Source organism: Hemicordylus capensis, chromosome 8 (genome assembly GCF_027244095.1).
Source record: "Hemicordylus capensis ecotype Gifberg chromosome 8, rHemCap1.1.pri, whole genome shotgun sequence".
Lineage (NCBI taxonomy): Eukaryota > Metazoa > Chordata > Lepidosauria > Squamata > Cordylidae > Hemicordylus > Hemicordylus capensis.
Window position 1 is genome coordinate 8,034,984 of NC_069664.1, and position 20,355 is coordinate 8,055,338.

Below are 20,355 nucleotides of genomic sequence, written 5' to 3' on the forward strand. Positions count from 1 at the left end.
TGTTTAGGTATTTATTTCAGCTTCCCTTTTTGGAGTTTGGATTCTTAATTTTAACTTTTGTGGTTCTTCTGAATTGGATAATTATTCCACGAGTTATTCTGGCAATATCAGTTGAGTTATTTACTTTGAAGACAAGGTTTGGACTAGGGATGTGCATGAATTGATTTGGTGTGCCCAATGAATCATTCCAGTGGGGCAGGGAGCGGTACCTTTAAGCATGAGTAAAGCAGGTCCTTGCCTGATCCACCACCCCACCACTTTTCCAGGCATGGTGCTAGGCCACTCAGAATGCCATGCATGGCCACGGGGCTTCAATTAGCAGCCTATGTGCAGCAGCAGGACTCACATGCATGACGGCCATGTGTATCTTGCAGTTGTGCATGGACTTCTGAGCAGTGCAGTGCCTGGAGAAGCAGCAGGATGGCAGAGCAGCAGGTAAGGACCTGCGTGACTCACGCTTAAAGGTACCACTTCCTGGCCCACTAAAACATTCATGCACATCCCTAGTTTGGACTAGCCTGGGAGAATGGGCTCTAAGAAACGGCTGTGTGCTTCAACAGAACAGCTGGGATCCAATGCTGGGAAACAATTAAAACTGGATCAATTTCTGATGGGTGATGATCTGGAGACCATTTTAACGACTTTTCCTACTAATAATAGATATTATTTGCTGGATCTGGAAACTCCTAGTATTTCTGATCAATGAGGAGAAGCATATTTTTCTCCATCAGCAAGGACATCACAAGGTTTCTAATGGAATAATGAGGAGCTACCAAATGTGGGTACCTACATAAGCTAAGCACCTGCTCTCCATTTTCTTAAAAGTTCCCTTTCTAAATTCCCTCAGAATGCTTGAACCGCGCTTTGAATTGTGGTTCAGGCACGTCCCGATAATATATAATGCTTGATTATATATTGACATCTTGCAATTTGACCAGCATGGTCCTTTATTTTGAAATTACACCAAGACCTGTGAGTGCTGTTACTGTTTTCTAATTTCACTAATGATTCCCTGAAGGGCAATGCCACCATCAACCTGATGCCGTTGAGGTTGGACTGACTAGGGTAAAATGGAATGGTCAAGTCAGTAATGCAGTTACCAATTGTTTTAACTCATCTGAGAGTATCTTAATACATCATGCAATCTTAGAGGAGGGAAAGAATTAACATCCCCCCTAACCTTAATGGAATTATATGATTTGCTTATCCAGAAATTGCAGATGTTTGTTGCTAAGCCTGTTAAGAGGTCGGTCTGTGGGTTCCAATTTTTATCCATCTAAGAAATGGTATGATCACAACCATGTGGCAGCTGAGAAAGCTCTTATTTCTTCTAAGTTTTATAAAGTTAATCCTTCTGTCAATTCTAATTTAGTACTGATAAAAGAGAAAAGAAACTATAAAAGTTTATTGAAGAAAAAAGAGAGCTGCCTCTCTGGAAACCTGGCAGCAACTGATATCGGCTGTCAGGAATAAAGATTCTTCCAGATTCTGGAGGATTACTGCAGATTTTTCTGAATCTGGTTTGACCGGTATGGCTTGTTCTATTCCAGCTGAGGGTTGGGAGGTCTATTTCAATTCTTTATAAAGAGAGCAGGATACTCACAATACCTCAAAAGACTTACTGGCTGATAATATCCAACAATGTCCCCTGGTTCCGGAGGTAAGGTAACCTGGTAAGGCTCCTGGAAACATTTTTATTCCGGCAGAATTAAGTCCAATGTAGAACTGTGGGCTCCAATTTTAGCCTCTCTGTTTACATATATAGATTGATCGGCTCACATTGTGACTGGAGTGTGGCTAATATAATTCCCATATTTTAAAAAGACAGCAGAGAGGATCCTGCCAATTACAGACTCATCAGTCTTTTAAATATAATCAGCAAATTATATACTAAACATCTTTGCTGAAAGCTATGCAATCGGACTGATAACATCTTGGAGGAGGAACAAGCCAGATTTAGATCCGGTAGATCAATCATGGATCACTGTTTAGTTCTGCAGCACTTAACTGAAAAAATGGACTGGTAGCTCTAAACGATCACTTTTTGCAGCACTTGTCGACTTTAGGGTGGCTTTCGACTCAATTTCAACAGTCTCCCTTTGGGCCAAATTAGAAAACTCTTCAATTGACTGACATCTGCTATTACTGGTATATAAATGTTACGATAAAACCAATCTCAAAGTGAAGTACAATTTGGCGGGATATCTACTAACCCCATTTCCACAAAGGTGTTAGGCAAGGCTGTATTTTTGAACCTTTTTTGTTTAACATTTATATCAAATCCCTAATTAAGCAGCTACAGGGTTTGGACCTGCATGCTTGTTTGCTGACAAACAGTCATTTGCCTATTTTATTGTAAGCAGACGATGCGCTGATTTTATCGCAAACCCAAATTGGTCTAAAGAGAGCCCTTAGGGCCCTTGAACAACACTGCAAGGAAGATCATTTAGTTATTGATTACTCTAAAATGAAAATTAGGTTTTCCATCATGCCAAATATAAATAAAAATAGTTAGTTATTTCTATAAATAGCTATAAATAGTATATAAACAATCTATTGAGCAAGTAAGAGGTTTCAGTATTACGGTGTGGTTTTCCTGGCCAATGGGAGGAAAACTGCGCATAAATATGCTTCTTCATTGGCACAGAGAACTGCTGCAGCTATTTTAAAATTCTAATAAACTCAAGGAGAAAGTCTCCTTCCCGCGGCCATTAAACTGTTTTAGGGGTGTGCATGAAAATCTTCAGCGCCGACAGGGGTAGCACTTTAAGGGCGGGGGAGGGTGTACTCACTCCTCCTGCCGCATTTCCCCCGCTGGCGCGCTGTTGATTTTAAGCCCCTCGGGGCGGCAGCGTTCCTCCCTGCCGCCCCGTTTCCCCCATCGGCCAGAAGTTGCGAGCGCTCGTGCGCCAGTTGTGCATGCGCATGCCTTTCTGCCGTGTGCGCGCGCGCACATGACGGGCGCGTGCGCGCTCGCGACTTCCGGCCGATGGGGTACACCCTCCCCCGCCCTTAAAGTGCTACCCCCGTCGGCGTTTCAGTGCCAAAACTGCCCCCAGCACTGAAACGTTTCGGAGGCCTTCATAATGGCCTCCAAAACGTTTTGGGCACAAGCCTAAACTGTTTACTGCCAAGTCATTTGCTCAACTTTTATATGGTGCTCAGCTAGGTCAATCAGGTTTTCTAAGAGCTTTTTAAAAAAAATCACACCTAGATGTGTTGCAAATGTTGTATTGTGAATGGAGGCAGGTAGGATTAGAGTTGAAGCCAGAGTCTGGATGGTTACTATTATGTTCTGGCTTAGATTTAATCTTATCCTGACAGGACTGACTGAAGGACAATTCTCAATCTGGTGGGCGGAAGAGTATAGTTCGTAAATTGTTCTTGTGTAGCCTCTCACCAGATGTTCTTGAGTAGATGTTCTTGTGTAGCCTCTCACTCAGATGAGAGCTGGTCTTGTGGTAGCAAGCATGACTTGTCCCCTGAGCTAAGCAGGGTCAGCCCTGGTTGCATATGAATGGGAGACTAGAAGCATGAGCCTTGGAAGATATTCCCCTCAGGGGATGGAGCTTCTCTGGGAAGAGCAGGAGGTTCCAAGTTCTCTCCCTGGCAGCATCTCCGAGATAAGAGCTGAGAGAGATTCCTGCCTGCAACCTCGGAGAAGCCACTGCCAGTCTGTGTAGACAATACTGAGCTAGATAGACCAATGGTCTGACTCAGTATATGGCAGCTTCTATGTTCCTATCTTTTATGTTCCTTATGCTATGAGAAGTCTAAGGACATTATTCAGCAGTGTATAATTGATATTGAACTGTAGAATAATTTAAGCTTGTTATTTACCCCCTTCAGGGCATTGAGGGAATCTTCTAGACCGGCGCCACCATTATATCTAACAACACTTACTTATTCAAAATATTGTTGGGCTTTTTACAGGGCCCGTTTTAATGCCCTTCCCTCAGCACTATTGGAAAGTAGAGTCCATCATATACTTATTCCGCAATGCCAATGGCCATGTGGTTCAGGTGAGATTGAGTCAATACCTCACGTCCTCCTTCAATATTGTTTTTCTTGTGACTTGAGGTTTGACCTGATTTTATCAATATTAATGAAATTTCCAGGACATGCAGATGATTTTTATGATAATTTTCTTTTAAACGATAAAGATTCTCTTGTGGCCATTTTTTAAAAAAGCTTTGAGGGTCCATTGTAAATTAGTAGTTAATGTTTAGGTTATTTGGGTCAGAGTTGTATTGTTATTTTATTTAAATGTATTTCATTTTTCTTCCTTGTTTTGCTGGTTTATGATCATAAGAATGACTGACTGAAGCTTGCAACTACATTCTCTGAGGTAAAGAATTCTTCGCAGGACAACCCCCCAAGTCTTGGCATGTCTTCCCTTTTGTTTTTAATGGACATTTAATAGCACATATAACATTTTCACCTATACACTCAACTGCTCTAGCAGCCAGGTCTCTTTGAAAAGCAATGTGCATCACTATGTTTTTGAAGAATACTTCTCAAAACCAAAATCAGCCAATTAGGAACACACTTCTAGGAGGAGAGAAAGAAAGAAAGAACGAACGATGTACCAGCACACCCACATAGGTTTCAAAGGACAACTTAAACAATGTGCCTGACTAGATTATTGACTAGAAGGAATTGTTATTTGAGCTAGTCAAGAAACTTAGCTGTAAGGGCATTGTATAGATTTAAGAATTAAATTAGGTTTTTGGGGCAGAACTCAAGAACTGTTGCCATGATACACAATTCTAATAATACACTGTTCTGTCGGTATCAGTCTTCTACTATTGCTATAGCAACTCCAACTCTGCCTCCAGGTATTGTCAATAGCTCCCTGCTTCCCCTCAATTCAAAAAAGCTTTTCAGAAATGGTGCACCTCCATCTTAAATATGCAAGGAGTTTTCAAGCAGCAAGTAGAAAACTGCAAACTATCCCCTTCTTGCATAGAGACTACAACAGAGACAACTAGTCTGGTGGTTGTAGGCCAGCCTTGGAGGCAAGATGCCTCTAAATACCAGTTGCAGGGGAGCAACAGCAAGAGAGAGGGCATGCCCTTGCCTCTTGCCTGCGGGCCTCTCAGGGGTATCTGGAGGGCCACTGTGTGAAACTGGACTGGATGGGCCTTGGGCCTGATCCAGCAGATCTGTTCTTATGTTCTTAATTTTAAGCAATCTGGAGCCCAAATGTAACTCTTCATGGTTAATTATCATGTCACTGACTTCCAGTAGAATATACTATTAGAAATGCTTCCACATGGCGGAAGCTATAATGGAGAACCCACTTAGTTTCTGGGACTGGAAGCCACGTGGACTATTTCCACACCAGGGGTCAGCAGGAAAGCAGAACTTTGGCATGCAGGCGTTCCCTGCAATTGGGCCAATCCATGAGATAAGCTGCTTGACATGGGAGTGAAGGCCACAGCGCAGTGGTAGAGCAGCTGCATTGCAGGCAGAAGCTCCCGGGTTCAGTCCCTGGCAGCATTTCCAGGTAGGGCTGGGAAAGACTCCTGCATGAAACCTTGAAGAGCTGCTGCCAGCCAGTGCAGACAGGACTGAACTAGATGGACCATGGACCTGACTCTGCATAAGGCAGCTTCCTATGATTCTATACAATATAATGAAACCAAAAGTGAAGGTACCACCACAGAACAGCACTTGCAGCATCTTCCCACACAGAGACTGAGGACTGAGGTACAGTATTTGTTGCAGAGCCTCCCCTAATCCGATTTCCATACTGTTGTACTAAATGGTTGAGTGGTTGATTTCAAGCATTACCAGCACATAAACAGGTTGCTTACCTGTAACATGATCTGGATGGGGTCCATTGTAGCCATAAGAAATGGGGTTCTGCGCCTGCACAGGGACCTCGCGGGCTGATTAATTAGCTCCTCTTGACACCCCCACCGCCTACACGTGCTGTGTCTTGTCCGTTAAGATTGGCGGTTGGGGCGCCTCCGTTCAGTTTCTCGCAGACCGCCCATATGGACGATCCACAAGATAAACAGTCTCAATGTCCACCAACTGACTCTGCAGCGGGGACGGCTTGGGAGAGACTTATGGCTACAATGGACCCCATCCAGATCATAAGTTACAGGTAAGCAACCTGTTTCTCTGGATGAGGTCCATTGTACCCATAAGAAATGGGTGATTAGCAAGCTTCCCCCTTAAGGAGGCGGGTGCAGACGACCCTTGGCCTATGCTAATACCCTCTTTAGAACAGTTCTCCCAAAATTCGCCTCCCGCGCCATTCTCAAATCTATAGCATAATGTTTGACGAATGGTAGCTGGGAAGACCACGTGGCTGTCACGCAGATATCTGACATCTTGATGCCCAACAGATGGGCTGCCGATGTTGCATACGCCATCGTAGAATGGGCCCACACCGTCTTGGGCGGTGCCACCTTATTTATAAGCGTGAAAGATAAGCTCCACAAGCCAATGTGCTAAGCACTGCCGAGATACCGGGCGGCCTTTACACTGTCCCTTATACGAGATGAAGAGCTTCCTACTCTTCCGGAAAGCATGAGTTCGATCCAGGTAATATAGAAGCGTCCTCCTCACATCTAACGTGTGTAGTGCCTTCTCCAAATCTGTCTCTTGCATTCTGAAAGAAGGTAGGCAGGATTATCTCCTGATTCAAATGAAACTCCGTCACCACCTTTGTGCGGAAACGTGGATCAAGCCACATCACAACCTTGTGAGGATAGAACTGCGTGTAAGGCTTATCCATACGTAGAGCTGTCATTTCGCTCACACGTTTAGCCGTTGTGATTGCTATCAGGAAAGCAGTTTTTAATGACAGAAGTTTAATGGGTATCGTTGCCAAAGGCTCAAATGGAGGTTCTGTAAGAGCCGACAACACCAAAGACAAACTCCACTGTTCCATAGGGCGAAGTACAGGCGGGTACAAGTTGTTAAGGCCCTTTAAGAAGCGCTTACACTCCGGGTGGGAAAACACAGAGGAGTCATCCCAACCCCTGTGCTTCGCCGAAATGGCCGCCAGATGTAGCTTAATAGAGACGTTTGCCAGGCCTTTTAACTTCAGCGAAGTCAGGTACATCAAAACCTCTCGTGGAGAAGAGCGCATAGGTTTGATCCCCTTCACTCTCATGTAAGCCTGAAAGCGCTTCCACTTAGAAGCGTAATTACGCCTTGTTGAGTCACGTCTACTATTTAAGAGAATATTCTTCAAAACCCTATTTTCCAGGCAGTCAACCTCAGCGCCTGGGCCTCCGGATGTAACACTTTTCCTTGCTCTCTGTACAACAGGTCCGCCTCTTGCGGGAGCCTGCGGAAATTGCCCCCCGGTAACTGCAGCAGCGGGGCAAACCACGGCTGGCGCGGCCACCAAGGAGTTAGAAGGATGCAACTCGACCTGTCTCTCATCACCCGCGCTACCGTGCGACCCAACAGAGGCAGCGGCGGAAACAGATACAGCAGCCCTACATTCCACGTGTGTTGAAATGCATCCCCTAGGGAGCCCTGGACTATGCCCGCACGAGAGCAGTAGTTGACACACTTTTTGTTGGCAAACGTCGCAAACAAGTCTATTGAGGGGACCCCCCAGTCCTTGAACACCTGCCTGAGGTATACAGCCTTTCTCTCCCACTCGTGCCTCTGGCCATAGACTGTGAGCCTGCTCAGGTCGTCGGCCAAGCAATTGTCTACCCCCGTATGTGGATTGAGTGCTGAACGCACCAATTCCAAATCTTTTGGGCTAGCAGACACAACGTTAAGGAAACTGTCCCCCCCCCCGGTGATTGAGGTAGGCGATAGCCGTCGTGTTGTCCAGTTGTACTTGCACTGTCTTTCCAGTGACCAAGGGTTGGAATGCCTTGAGGGCCAGGAACACTGCCATCAGCTCCAAGTAGTTGATGTGCTACTGAGTTTGAGGTAGTGTCCAAGTTCCTTGGATGCAATGCCCCATACAGTGCGCCCCCCATTCCATTAGGGACGTGTCCGCAGTCACCTGGCACGTTGGAACTTGTACCGCGAACCCCACACCTCGAACCAGGTTGCGCTCCTCCCTCCACCAGTGCAGACTCTTTAACACCACCAGTAACATGGTCAAGCGCATGTTCTGATTGTCCACATAGGGGCGAAAATTGTTGAGAAACCACAGCTGTAGTGTGCACATGTGTAAACGTGTATATTGCACCGTCGTTGTACACAATGCCATTAGTCCCAGAAGTCGTTGAATCCACATAGCTGGTTGCAGTGGGGTTTGCACAAAGTGCTGGACGAGCAATTGTATCTGGCAATAGGGATGTGCATGCTGCCGAACCGGTCCGGATGAGCATGGGTTTTTTTGGTAGCTTTAAGGAGGGGGGGTAGTACTTACACACACACCCCGCCGCTCTTCCCCCTCCGGCGCCGTGGTTTTTGCAAAAGTTTCTGGGGCGGCAGCGTTCCTCCCTGCCGCCCCTGGCCCTGTCGTTAGCCTGCTAGAGCTCAAATACGCTACACGCATGAGCCCGTTCTGGCGCGTGGGCGCACTTGCCACCGCCGCGCGGGCGCTCCGCAGACGTCACACGTCATGTGCCACTGCCTCCACTAGAGGATGCCATAAAGGTACGCGCTGTAAATTTCGATTTCTTTAAAGATTCCATAGATGTATCTGTATCCTCATGGAACAATCCTTTCCCATCGAATGACAGCGACTCAACCCTGTCCTTCATATCTGGTTGGAGTGTAGCCGAACGGAGCCACGCATGTCTGCGCATGCTGACCGCTGTAACCATTGTTTGAGACTCAGTCTCCGCCAAATGCTTAAAAGCACTTAATTGTTGCCTAGTCACTGCCGTAGTTCTCTCATAAGTCTCATTGAACTTCCACCGGAACTCCTGTGGTGTCATAGATGTGGAGTCTTGCAACAAGGCGTCCCACAATAGGTGGTTATATCGAGCCATGCAGGCCGCATAGTTGGCAATCCGTATTGCAAGACAGGACATACTATAGACCTTTCTTCCCATGACATCTATTCTTCTTCCCTCCTTATCCGCTGGTGTTGAATGACGACGACCACCCTTGGATGAAGAGGCGCAGTCCACCACCAACAAGTTGGGCACCGGATGGCGCAGGAGGTAAGTATTTTCCTCTTCACTGATCCTGTACAAATTCTCCAATCGCTTCGAAGTTGGAGCAGCAACACTTATACTCTCCCACGCTGCCTTGCTGATTGCTGGAATCATCGTGAGTGCCACCGGATGAGAGGCTTTAGATTTCACCATCATGTTGTACACTGGGTCCGCCACGTCTTTTTCTGGAGACTTAAGCTCCATTCCCAAAGCTTCAGCTATGTCCCATATCAAGGCATGATAAGCCTTCAACTCCTCCGTTGGCGACCTAGAGAATTTAGGCGGCACATCTGAGGGGGGTCAGACCGACGACTGACATCATCCGACTCCGAACTTGCTCCAGAGTCATCCTCACCACTAACATCAGCAGGGGAAGAAAACGGGGGAGAGGGTGGAAGGGTCGACTTCCTCTTCCGTTTACCACTAGGCTTCTCTGCAACCTGCTTCGTCTGGAGAAGCGGCGGCTGCACTGCCGGCGGTTGTGGCAAAACAATCGGCTGTGCATGCGCAATAGTATGGCGAACTGTGGCGGTTGCGTCACAAGTGGCTCAGGCGCTGGCTGCGTGACCTGAATACCCTGCCCAGGACGCGGCTGAGTGAGTGGTTCAGGTTGCGGCTGAATGAGCGGCTCTGGCTGTACCTCTGCTGGTTGATGTGGAAGAGCTGGTTCTTGCTGAGCAGGTAACAACACCTGCCCCTGCAGGGCCCTCCAACGCAGAAAGTCAGCATAGTTTGCAGGTAAGGTATGGCGGAAACCACAGCTATGGGTAGGCTGTGACACAGAAATCCCCTGGGGCTCCAGAGGGGAACTCACAGTGGGATGCTCCAACGGTGGAGCAGGTACATGCACACCCATTCCTTGGGCTCGAAAAGGAGAGTAGGATGGAGTTTTAGGCAAATGCACTGGCTCTCCCTCATCCTGGTCTTCATCCAGACCTGCGCTTAGGAAGCCCTGGAACGTAGCTCCCGATGGAGTGCTTGCAGTAGAATCCAGCAGCTCACGTAGCGTCCCATCCTGCCCCATCAACCCCGGTGTCCTTGGAGTCGAAGGGGATTGAAAAGGAGTGCGAGCTGGAGACAACAACAACTGCGGGATCCTCCTTGCCGTGTGTATCATCGCCGTCAACGTCGAGGGTCCACTGAAAATCTGTTCCGGTAGAGTCGGCATTGATGGTGGGGCTGCATATGCTTGCAGCTTCGCTGCTGCCAATATCGGCGTTGAGACCATTCGCGACGTCGACGTAGAAAGGGGGGCCTGAATCTCCAATGCTGTCGATGTCAATGCTAACTCACAAGCCTGTGTAATCAACACCGAAGGCTGCCCGGTCGATGTCGAAGGCGGATTCCCCACCATCGACGCCGTAGCCAATGTCGAGGTTGGAGCCAATGTCGAGGTCGTAACGGACTCATCCGAGTCACCCTCGAAAGCTTGAGCAGACACTGGGGAAGGGCTACAATGCACTCTTGACTCATGTGCAGCGCCCTTAACCCTATCTTCCCCTCGACAGTCTCGATCCTTGTGTTTCTTTTTCTTCGACACCTCCTTAGGTCTCTTGAAAACAGCAGACTCTTTAGTGCCCGGTAAAGCGGTTTTAGACTGCTGCTGTGCAGTTCCGCTAGTACCCGGTTCTGGGGAGCTCGATGTCGACCGAGTGTTCGACGCCGATCAAGTGCTCGACATCGAAGGGGAGCCTGGGGAAGCGCCCAGCCGGGGCATCAGCGGGCAGAGAGCCTCATCATACAGAGCCGCCCGGAGACGTAACGCCCTATTTTGCCTCGTTTGCTTTGAAAAAGAACAGCAAACCTTACATGTGGCCATATTATGCTCTTCCCCTAGGCACATTAAACAAGCGTCGTGATGGTCCGTCGACGGTAGTTTGGCCCGGCATTTAATACACCTTTTGAAGGTTTTCTTCACCTCCATTCTTGCCAAATCAGATGGCTGTTTAAATAAGCACTGTCCTTTCACCAAGTTTGTCCGTTTAGAGTTAAAAAATGCCAAGTTCCGTTCCAAGGTCAAGCCAATAAAAACAAATAATCTAGCAACCAAGTAGTCCGTTCAGAATAATGCGTAAACCAGTTCAGTCCAAGTATCAAGCCAACAGTTTCCAAACTGAGGAGCAACAGCTATGAAGTCTGATTGCTTTGGCGGTCAAAGAGAAACTGAAAGGAGGCGCCCCAACCGCCAATCTTAACGGACAAGACACAGCACGTGCAGGCGGTGGGGGCGTCGAGAGGAGCTAATTAATCAGCCTGCGAGGTCCCTGCGCAGGCGCAGAACCCCATTTCTTATGGGTACAATGGACCTCATCCAGATCCTGCACGGTTACGAGTACATGATCTATCCCAAGTCATACTATTTGATATATGAATTAAATCCCCAAAGCATTTCAAATTTTATAGCTGTTTGCTCATTCTACTGAAAGTAGGATCTCAGGAGAGTTTACTCAACTCAGGCCACAGAGATAAGCTGAAATAAAGGGGTTTTACTCTCACTTAATATTAGGCTGTGGTATAGGATGAGTGAATATTCAAGAGGAGCCATTTCCCCCTATGGCTTCACTGTTTCCACTTACAGAACTGGAATCTAAGTTGTACGAGTATGAAAAGGTTAATATCAGCTCTACCTAAGAGGCTATGTTCATATATAATTCAAGAAGCCCAGTTGTAACTTTTTAAAAAGGACTTTGTGCTTGCAAACATAAAAATGAAATTAAAAATAAAGTGGGAGGAAAAGAGTGGCTAGAAGCAAACCTACATCCTAAGAAATAAAGGAAACTGAACCACAGGGAGGTTCACCGGCGTTTGTGAATTCTTGTCACAACCGTGAACTTGGTTAAAAATAATCTAAATGTAAGTCTCTCTTGCACATGAATTTGGACCCCTCTTCCCCTTAAAAAATAAAAAAGCCCCACACCACTAAACCATGTTGGAACACTTTCACCATGTTTCAAGTGTCCTTCTCAAGCTCAGAACTCTAAAACTTACTGTTTCCCTCTGAGCCTTCGGATGCCATTCCTCTGGAAAAAATTAAATTTATTTAAAGAGACAAGAACTTTGTCTACTGTTTACCTCAGTGCTCGGTGTCAACTGTACTGCCTCTCCTGTAAATAATTTGTCCCAAGGAGGAAAAAACAACAGGTTTTCTCCCCATAAGTGGCTCTTTGTTTTTTGAACATGTATCTACAGTCTTCATCTCCCTTTGAGCATATGATATACAAAATCTATGTATTGTGGCTGGGGATGATGATAGTCCAGCAACAGCTAGAGTGCCAAAAGGCCGCCTACCTCTGAACTGTAGAATAATACACACAAGCTGCTTCTGCATCTATGCTACCTTCCTCTCTGTTGTCTCCCTTATGCGGAATTACACATTTTAAGACCACTTTGTAAAATGCCATGCATGTAGCCGGCACTACAGAAATAGCGATACAGCCAGAATTGCTGATTTCTTGATGTTTCATACCAATTTAGCTACAAAGTCTCTTCTCTTTAAATAAGAAAAGTTCAAAGATGAAGCCGAGAATTCAGAATTACTTGAAAAACAAGTAACAGAAACTTCGCCACTAACATGTGCCTAACATATGAATGATAATTTCTCTAAATAAATATTGTAAATTAATGTCACATAAAACTGGTCAGCTGCAGCTCTATGGGAAAAGGCCTTCTATAACCCCATCTGTCCAGTTGAGAGATGACCCAGCAGTTTCCATTTATATGACTGTTTGCTCAGAAAGACTGAGGAAATCAATACCACAACATTCTCAGATTATAGAAGCTGGTCCAACAGTCACAGGTTTCCCCCAACTGGCAGCAGAAGATGCCACCTCAGTATTCTTGCTACTGTATCTTAAGCAGAGACACTGATGGCTAAAAGGCTACGGGACAATCCAATACCTGACACTAATAAGTGCTATCCTCAATAGCAAAAGATGACGTTTGGGAGCAACAGTAATTTCTTCCTTTCCTGGGGATTTAACAGTTCAGGTTTTAACAAAATCAAGGACTGAACACCAGAGATATAAAAACGGAGGAAGACAAAAAACAGAGCTCACCTCTTGCACAAACGAAACAAAAGCCTACATTTACAGCTGATGAAGAGTGATTGCTCCTTTTGGAATGGTTACTACAGATGAGAATGTGGGATGACACAAACAAACTTCCTGCAGCAATACAGCCATCTCCCGAGTGATAGGCAATGGGGCATCTCAAACATCTCACCATGCGACCTGTTTAATATAAAATGCACCATATGACAGTCCATTTAGAATACAGTTACAGACTTCAAAGCCTGCCACAACACTTGATTATTATTCCAGCCAGGAAGCATCTGATAAAATATGTAAGTATGTATTTTAAATTATTATTTTTATTTATATACTGCCCTTCCTGAAGTGGTTCAGGGCAGTTTACATTAAAATCAAACACACTTAGCAATAGCAATAGCAATAGCAATAGCAATAGCACTTACATTTATATACCGCTCTATAGCCGAAGCTCTCTAAGCGGTTTACAATGATTTAGCATATTGCCCCCAACATTCTGGGTACTCATTTTACCGACCTCGGAAGGATGGAAGGCTGAGTCAACCTTGAGCCCCTGGTCAGGATCGAACTTGCAACCTTCTGGTTACAGGGCGGCAGTTTTACCACTGCGCCACCAGGGGCTCAAAACAAAACAAAATTAAAAAAACAACAACATTAAACCAGATTAAAATTTAAACTAGAGATCATTAAAAGCCAGGCTAAAAATAGGGGTCTTGAAGGCCTCCAAGGAAGATAATTCTCTCATGAGCACAGAGAAGGCCCTATCCCAGGCTGCCAGCAGATGAACTGGTGGCACCCAAAGACAGACTCCTCCTGATGATCTTTATGAGTGGTGAGGATCTTACAGAGAAAAGTGCTCTCTCAGATAACCCGGACCTAAGGCATTCAGAGCTTTAAAGGTAATAACCAGCACTTTGTACCTTGCCCGAAAACACATCGGCAGCCAGTGCAAATGTTTAAAAACAGGCATAATGTGGTCTCTCCGGGATATCCCAGAGACCAATCTGGCTGCCACATTTTGGACTAACTGAAGTTTCCAAACTATGTACAAAAGTAGCCCTACATAGAATGCATTGCAGTAGTCCAACCTGAAGGTTACCAGCTGGAGGTTACCACTGTTTTCAGGTCATTCTCCTCAAAGAACGTGCGGATTTGTCAAATCAGTCCAGCTGGTAAAAAGCACTTCTGGCCACAGCCTCAACCTGAGGCACCAGGGTGAGATCCGAGTCGAAGAGCACTCCCAAGTTAGAAACCTGTTCTTTCTGGGAGAGTGTAACTTCATCCAGAACAAGAAGTTCTATCCTGTCTTTCAGATTATAACCCCCCAACAATTAGCACCTCCGTCTTGCTTGAATTCAGCTTCAGTTTATTATACCTCATCCAGCCCATTACTGCCTGTAGACAGGCACTTAAGGGACCAACACCATTTCCTAATATTGATGACAAGGAGAAATAATTTGGGTGTCATCAGCATATTGATAACAACCAGCACCAAATCCCCTGATGACTTCACCCAGCAGTTTAATATAGATGTTAAAAAGCATTGGTGACAGAATGCAGCCCTGAGGGACTCCATACAGTAGCTCCTATTTAGAAGAGCAGATATAAAGCATAACATGGTACCAGGTATAAAATTCTGCTTCCTGGGAACGAGGAGTGTGCACAGACTGTTTGACCATGAACTGGGCTGCTTCAATTGCAAACCAGACTGACCTTCAGGAAAGGCGGTCCAGTCCAAGATAGAACTGAATCTGGATTGGTTCACGGCAGACCGGTTCAACAGTTCGAGGTGCTATACTTGTAAAGTGGAATCCTCTGAGGATTCTCCTTTACAAGCAAAGGGGAATCCTGGCTTGAAAAGGCATCTAAAGTATGGCTGGGGGTGGTGGTGGTGGGAGGCAAGAGGGCACCTTTAAAAGTAGATGTAAGGTGCTTATTGGTGGTGGTTACTCCTCCTCAAAGCCCTCTTGGTGCAGACCCAGTATATGGCACTCCCCGCAGCAGCCTGCCTGCACAGCAGAAGAGTGGTTCTGGAACTGACTGTGGCCTCCGTGCATGCACAGAGGCCAGGTTAGTTCCCGAAATGCGCCACTGCCACGTAGGTGGGCTGCTGGGGCAGCGTGCCACGCACTGGATCTGTGTCAGGGGGCTTTGAGGAGCAGTAGTTTTGGCCACTGTTTTGACTAAGTGAGTAAGCACCGTACATCTATTTTTAAAAGGTACCCTCTCGCCAACCTCCACCCCAACCGCCCTTTGGAAGCCTTTTCAAGCCAGGATTCCCCTTTGCTTGTAAATGAGAATCCTCACAGATTCTCCTTAGCCCCTCCAGCTGCTGGACCGGTTCAAGGTGGTTTGGTCAGATGGACCAGACCGGCTGGTCGGTTTGACTGAAGCAGTTTATGGACCCATGGTTAAGTCCTAATTCGGTCCGCACCTCAGCTTTCATGGTTGTGAGGCTGTGCCTGAAAGTGTGTAGGCAACGTCTTGAATTTTCAGAGTCAGAGAGATGGTTGGGAGATGGTTCCACTGGTTGGGGTCAGGATTGTGGCACCCATGACTAGAAAAGCCACAGTAAATTATGCAAAACAGCATTTTTAATCATTATAAAATTTTATTCCACTGGCATAATCTGTATAAGCTGTAGGATTTTATTTATTTTATTTTATTTGCTCATTCTTTTTTCACAGAACAGAGGACACACAGCCCTGGCCAGAGGCATTTGTGTTTACTGCATACGGCCACCGAAAAAAGCATCTCCGTTCTAAAGAATTGATATTCTTGGGCTGGGCTGTCAGGAAAGGCAGGACATAAAATGTATAGAAATATAAACACATAAATTCTAAAGTGACAATTCTGAAAATGCAAGGTAGATTTCCCCAAGGGTGGCATAACCGTTTGTGCCTACATTTTGATGGCTCCAAGGAGAAGTGTCTGCCTGGGTTGCAATATACTCTCTTTACTTGGTGTAACACAGATTAATGAACCTGGGGGGAACAATAAATTATTTCCTATATTTTCCACAGGTTCTCTTTTCACCTACACATCAAAAGCAAGCGAAAGGCCAGTGACGACATGCTCTCTGTCTCCTCTTTGATCTGCTCGTCTCTGACACTGCAATCCTTCTCAGTTTAAGAGAGGCGGATTTGAGAGCCCCTATTCTCAGAGCTCTTGCAAGCCTTGAGAAAGTTATGACCACATGTTTGCATCTTCCACAGTGTACAGCTAACCACAAGTGTAGTCTAGCCAAGCAATGGTTCATTCATTTCCAGAAAGAATAAAGGCTTCTACGAGTCCTTAGTGAATATTTCTTAAGCAGATAGCTGTTTCTGTACCTGCAGTTATCTAGACTCATTTAAGCAAAAGCCTCATGTTTTACAGAGAAGGTATCAATAATCAAGCAAAAACAGGACACCGCTTAGCAGTACACACATCTTCCTTCCTCTTCATACAGAATAGCCCCAATGCTTGCAGTCACTGCAAGTCACTGAGAACAAGCTAACACAAGACTCTGCTTTACTGGTGGGCTGCCTGAAACCTTGTTCATCTTGCTCAGTGCAAACAGCCCAAGGTTCTCAGGGCAGGTTCACACAACTGACTTTCTACTACTTCAGAATGAACCTGCAGTGGCAGTTCCATAGGCAGTGTGCCCGCCTGTGAATTCAAAGGTCAATCAGCATACCTGGATGTCCGATGCACGAGCAGGTAAATATACAACAGACATTACAGTTGTACTTCTGTGAGCAAGAACTGCAGCACCAGGAGCCATCCTGAGTGCCAACAGCTGTGCTGCAACTTAAGCCATTCCAGGTGAATTCACATATACCTGTTTCTGTCTGTCTGGTTTTGCTCTACAAATGGTTTCCCATGTCATTTAGACGGGAAGAAGGCCAAAAGGAGATCTGCTTGGTAAAAGTATAATCCTGGCAATTGGCTTCTCCATCCTAAGGCAGCTGCTGGAGCTAGCAGCTGGCAAGCAACCAGGGCAGGGCCCTCTCATTAACAGTGTCCCGGCTTTGGAACTCTCTGTCCCAGCAGATCTGCCTCCCTCTGTTTCCCGTTTCCGACACCATTTAAAAACCCATTTATTTAAAGTGGCTTTCAATTTGTGTTGAGGATCTTGGTGTCCTTTTGGCTGTGTATTATTACTTTGCCTCCATTTAAGGTCTGCCTCCAATTTGATTTTATTGCTGCTGTTTTGTGTATTTTAGAGATGCACTTAAAACCAACAACTATATGTTGTACTTCACTTCCAGCATGGGAAAGGTGGAATACAGGTTTTAAACAAATAAATGGCAGCTGTGAACAAAGTAGGGATATCTATGCAATGTGGATATCTAACCCTGCCAGGTTGCTGCTGCTGCTCTGCTTAGAATCTCAGCATCCCTCCCTAATCTTAGCACTAATTCCAGAGTCAAGTTCACCAGGATGTGTGACAACTGCCATAGCCTAAATTACCTCTGTCTTTGGGTGGTTGACAGCAATAACTCAGTCTGATGTTATCAAGCCTTCAACACCCTGCAACATTCTGCTCTTCTCTAAAGAGGGAGGGAAGAATGTTCTTACCTTTGCTTGCTTTATGAATATCTTTGTCCATGGAGCAGGTGGTACAGCAATGCTGCGGGCAACGGAATCCCCGAGACTCAAAGACCGCTGTAGCAAATTTGCGGACGCAGGCCTCGTGGTAAAATTTACCACACGCATTGACAGAGCAGCGCTTCACGTCTTTCCCAGGAAGCTTGCAAGAAAAACATGTATGCTGCCCTTTAGAGAGGAGGAATAAGAAAGGAGATCAGCCTGAATTTAAAACAGAGCAGGTGTAACAAAGCAGAAGTCGTGATAGGCTTCCCCAGGCAGAGCTGGCAGGAATTGTGTATTCCTGTCTGCTTTCTGTCTTCAACAATCAGGCTGAGGAAGCTGACAGCACATCAACTCCACTCTCATCAGTTACTTGGCAAGAAGGAAAGAGGGGGAAACTGAGATCATGGGTGTTGGTCAGAACTGTCCCCTTTACTAAGCAGGGTCCTCCGTGGGATGCATTTGAATGGGAGACTACATGTGCGAGCACTGCAAGTGATTCCCCTTAGGGGATGGGGCCGCTTTGGGAAGAGCACCTGCGTGCTTGCATTTATTTATTTAATTTATTTAACACATTCATATAACACCCTATATAAAATCTCAGGGCAGTTTACAATTTAAACAAACAGCAACTAAAACAAAAAAAATCATATAAAACAGATTGAAATCACCATAAATTAAAAAAAAACTTTTTAAAATGATAAACGAAAATATATATTTATTGCATACAGAAGGCTCCCAGTTTCCTCCCTGGCAGCATTTCCAAGATAGGGCTGAAAGAGATCCCTGCCTCAAACCTTGGAAAAGTCGCTGCCAGTCTGGGTAGACAATACTGAGCTAGATGGATCAATGGTCTGATTCGGTGGAAGGCAGCTTCCTATGTTCTTGGGTTCCTAACTCTGCTCCATTATTATTACAGTGCAGAACAACTTCCAGGCAGGGAAACCTGAACTGTTTAATGTATTTTTAGAGGGAAGCCAATGTTATTTGCTGGACATCAGTACAGGAACCCTTCCAAGCATTTCCAGTCGCATTACTAGTAGCAGATGCCAGCCACTCTACTACCACCACATTGCTTTTCAACAAAAAGTTTGCAAAGCATTTTATCATTTTTGCACTCTGGGCAGACAAACCCATTTACCATTTTTGCATTCCAGGCAGACAAACTTCCCATCGGGATGAGAACTCAATCCTAGGCATTCCGTGTGGAAGACTCTGCAGCACTCGCCTTCACAGGACAACAGAGACTCACCAGAGCTTTCACAAATCTGAAAGAAAATAGCTAATATGAGAGAACAAAGCAACTATCAAATGTTTTCAGATGTAAAAATGTTTTCAGATGCAATCCAGGATGGGGCTATTTCAGAAGAAGAAGCAGGGCTATGTAGATACAAGTAGGCTTGATTATTGATTAGTAATAGATGGGTCACCTGCGTAGACATAGCCAAGCCCTAGTGGACAGTGATCTCAAAGTGCCCTTCCATTAGCAAAAAGTCTCCTCTGCTCACAGAAAGGTTGCTTTCCATTTGCACAAGGCCTTACCAAGACACTTTTTATGGCCTACTAGAACGGCTGTGTTACAAACTGCAACTTCCCTTTTCATCACGGGAGGACAGCTCGTCTTGTGATAATGAGCATGAAATGTCCCCTTTGCTAAGCAGGGCCTGCTCTGGCTTGCATTTGGATGAGTGACTACATGTGAGGACTGTAAGATATTCCCTTGAGGGGATCGGGCCATAGCTCAGTGGAAGAGCATTTGCATACTTGCATGCAGAAGGTCTCAGGTTCAATCCCTGGCAGCATCTCTGAGGAGGGTTGGGAGAAACTCCTGTCTGAAACTTTGGAGACCCACTGCCAGTCAGTGTTGGCAAAACTGAGCTAGATGGACTAATGGTCTGTGACTCAATATAAGGCAGCTTCCTATATTCCATATTTAACATAATCCTGATACACTATTGTGTTCCACTGCAAGACGTCTTCCACTAGGGCTCATGCAAGGAAGAACACATGTTCTTTTACAGCTCATGGTTCTTTAGACCCAACCCATTATAGGTTATTCTTTGGTTGCTGCTCCAAGAGGTTACTACTATTGTGCTTGTCTCTTGGCAGCAGTCAGCCTATCTCAAAATCTCAAATCAATAGACAGAGGTCATTCACTAGAGGCTATATGAAACTATTAAGCAGTGTACCTCTGTTTGACGGGGTCAGTTGGCAAATACCTGTGGGTAAAAGTAACAGCCCCCCCACCCAGTGTAACACATTAACAAAACGTAGCCTACAACATAAGCACACCCTTTTAGTAAGAAAACGGAACCGAGTGTAAAGATGTAAAAGATTTGGACCTAATTTTTAATCTCCTAGTCCAGGGATTCCCAACCTGTGGTACTTCAGATGTTGTTGAATTGCAACTCCCATCATCTCCAGCAATTTTCAAATTTAAAATAATTTCCAATACATTTCTATTTTTCGATAAATCTACAATTTATTGTAGCTGGAGATGATGGGAGTTGTAGTTCGGCAACATCTGGAGTACCCACAGGTTGAGGAACCTCTGTACTAGCTATTTAATAAGACTTAGTTGGGGGTAATGGCACAGTGGGGAAACGACTTCACTTAGCAAGCCAAAGGCTGCCGGT

The 20,355-nt window shown here is 45.6% G+C and overlaps 1 protein-coding gene across 11 annotated transcripts in view; it reads right to left on the reverse strand.

Annotated features, from left to right (window-relative positions):
- The window catches only part of NSD3 (nuclear receptor binding SET domain protein 3), a 124,872-nt gene that overhangs the window by 35,895 nt on the left and 68,622 nt on the right, over positions 1-20,355 (reverse strand). For 9 of the 11 annotated variants that reach the window (XM_053269534.1, XM_053269537.1, XM_053269533.1 and 6 more), the window contains 3 exons: positions 18,861-18,987; positions 17,708-17,905; positions 13,154-13,327 (listed from right to left, as the gene is read on the reverse strand). In XM_053269534.1, the coding sequence (XP_053125509.1) occupies positions 13,154-13,327; positions 17,708-17,905; positions 18,861-18,987 (499 nt within the window). The remainder of the gene's footprint in view (positions 1-13,153; positions 13,328-17,707; positions 17,906-18,860; positions 18,988-20,355) is intronic. The other 2 variants (XM_053269540.1, XM_053269541.1) reach the window with 1 other exon arrangement.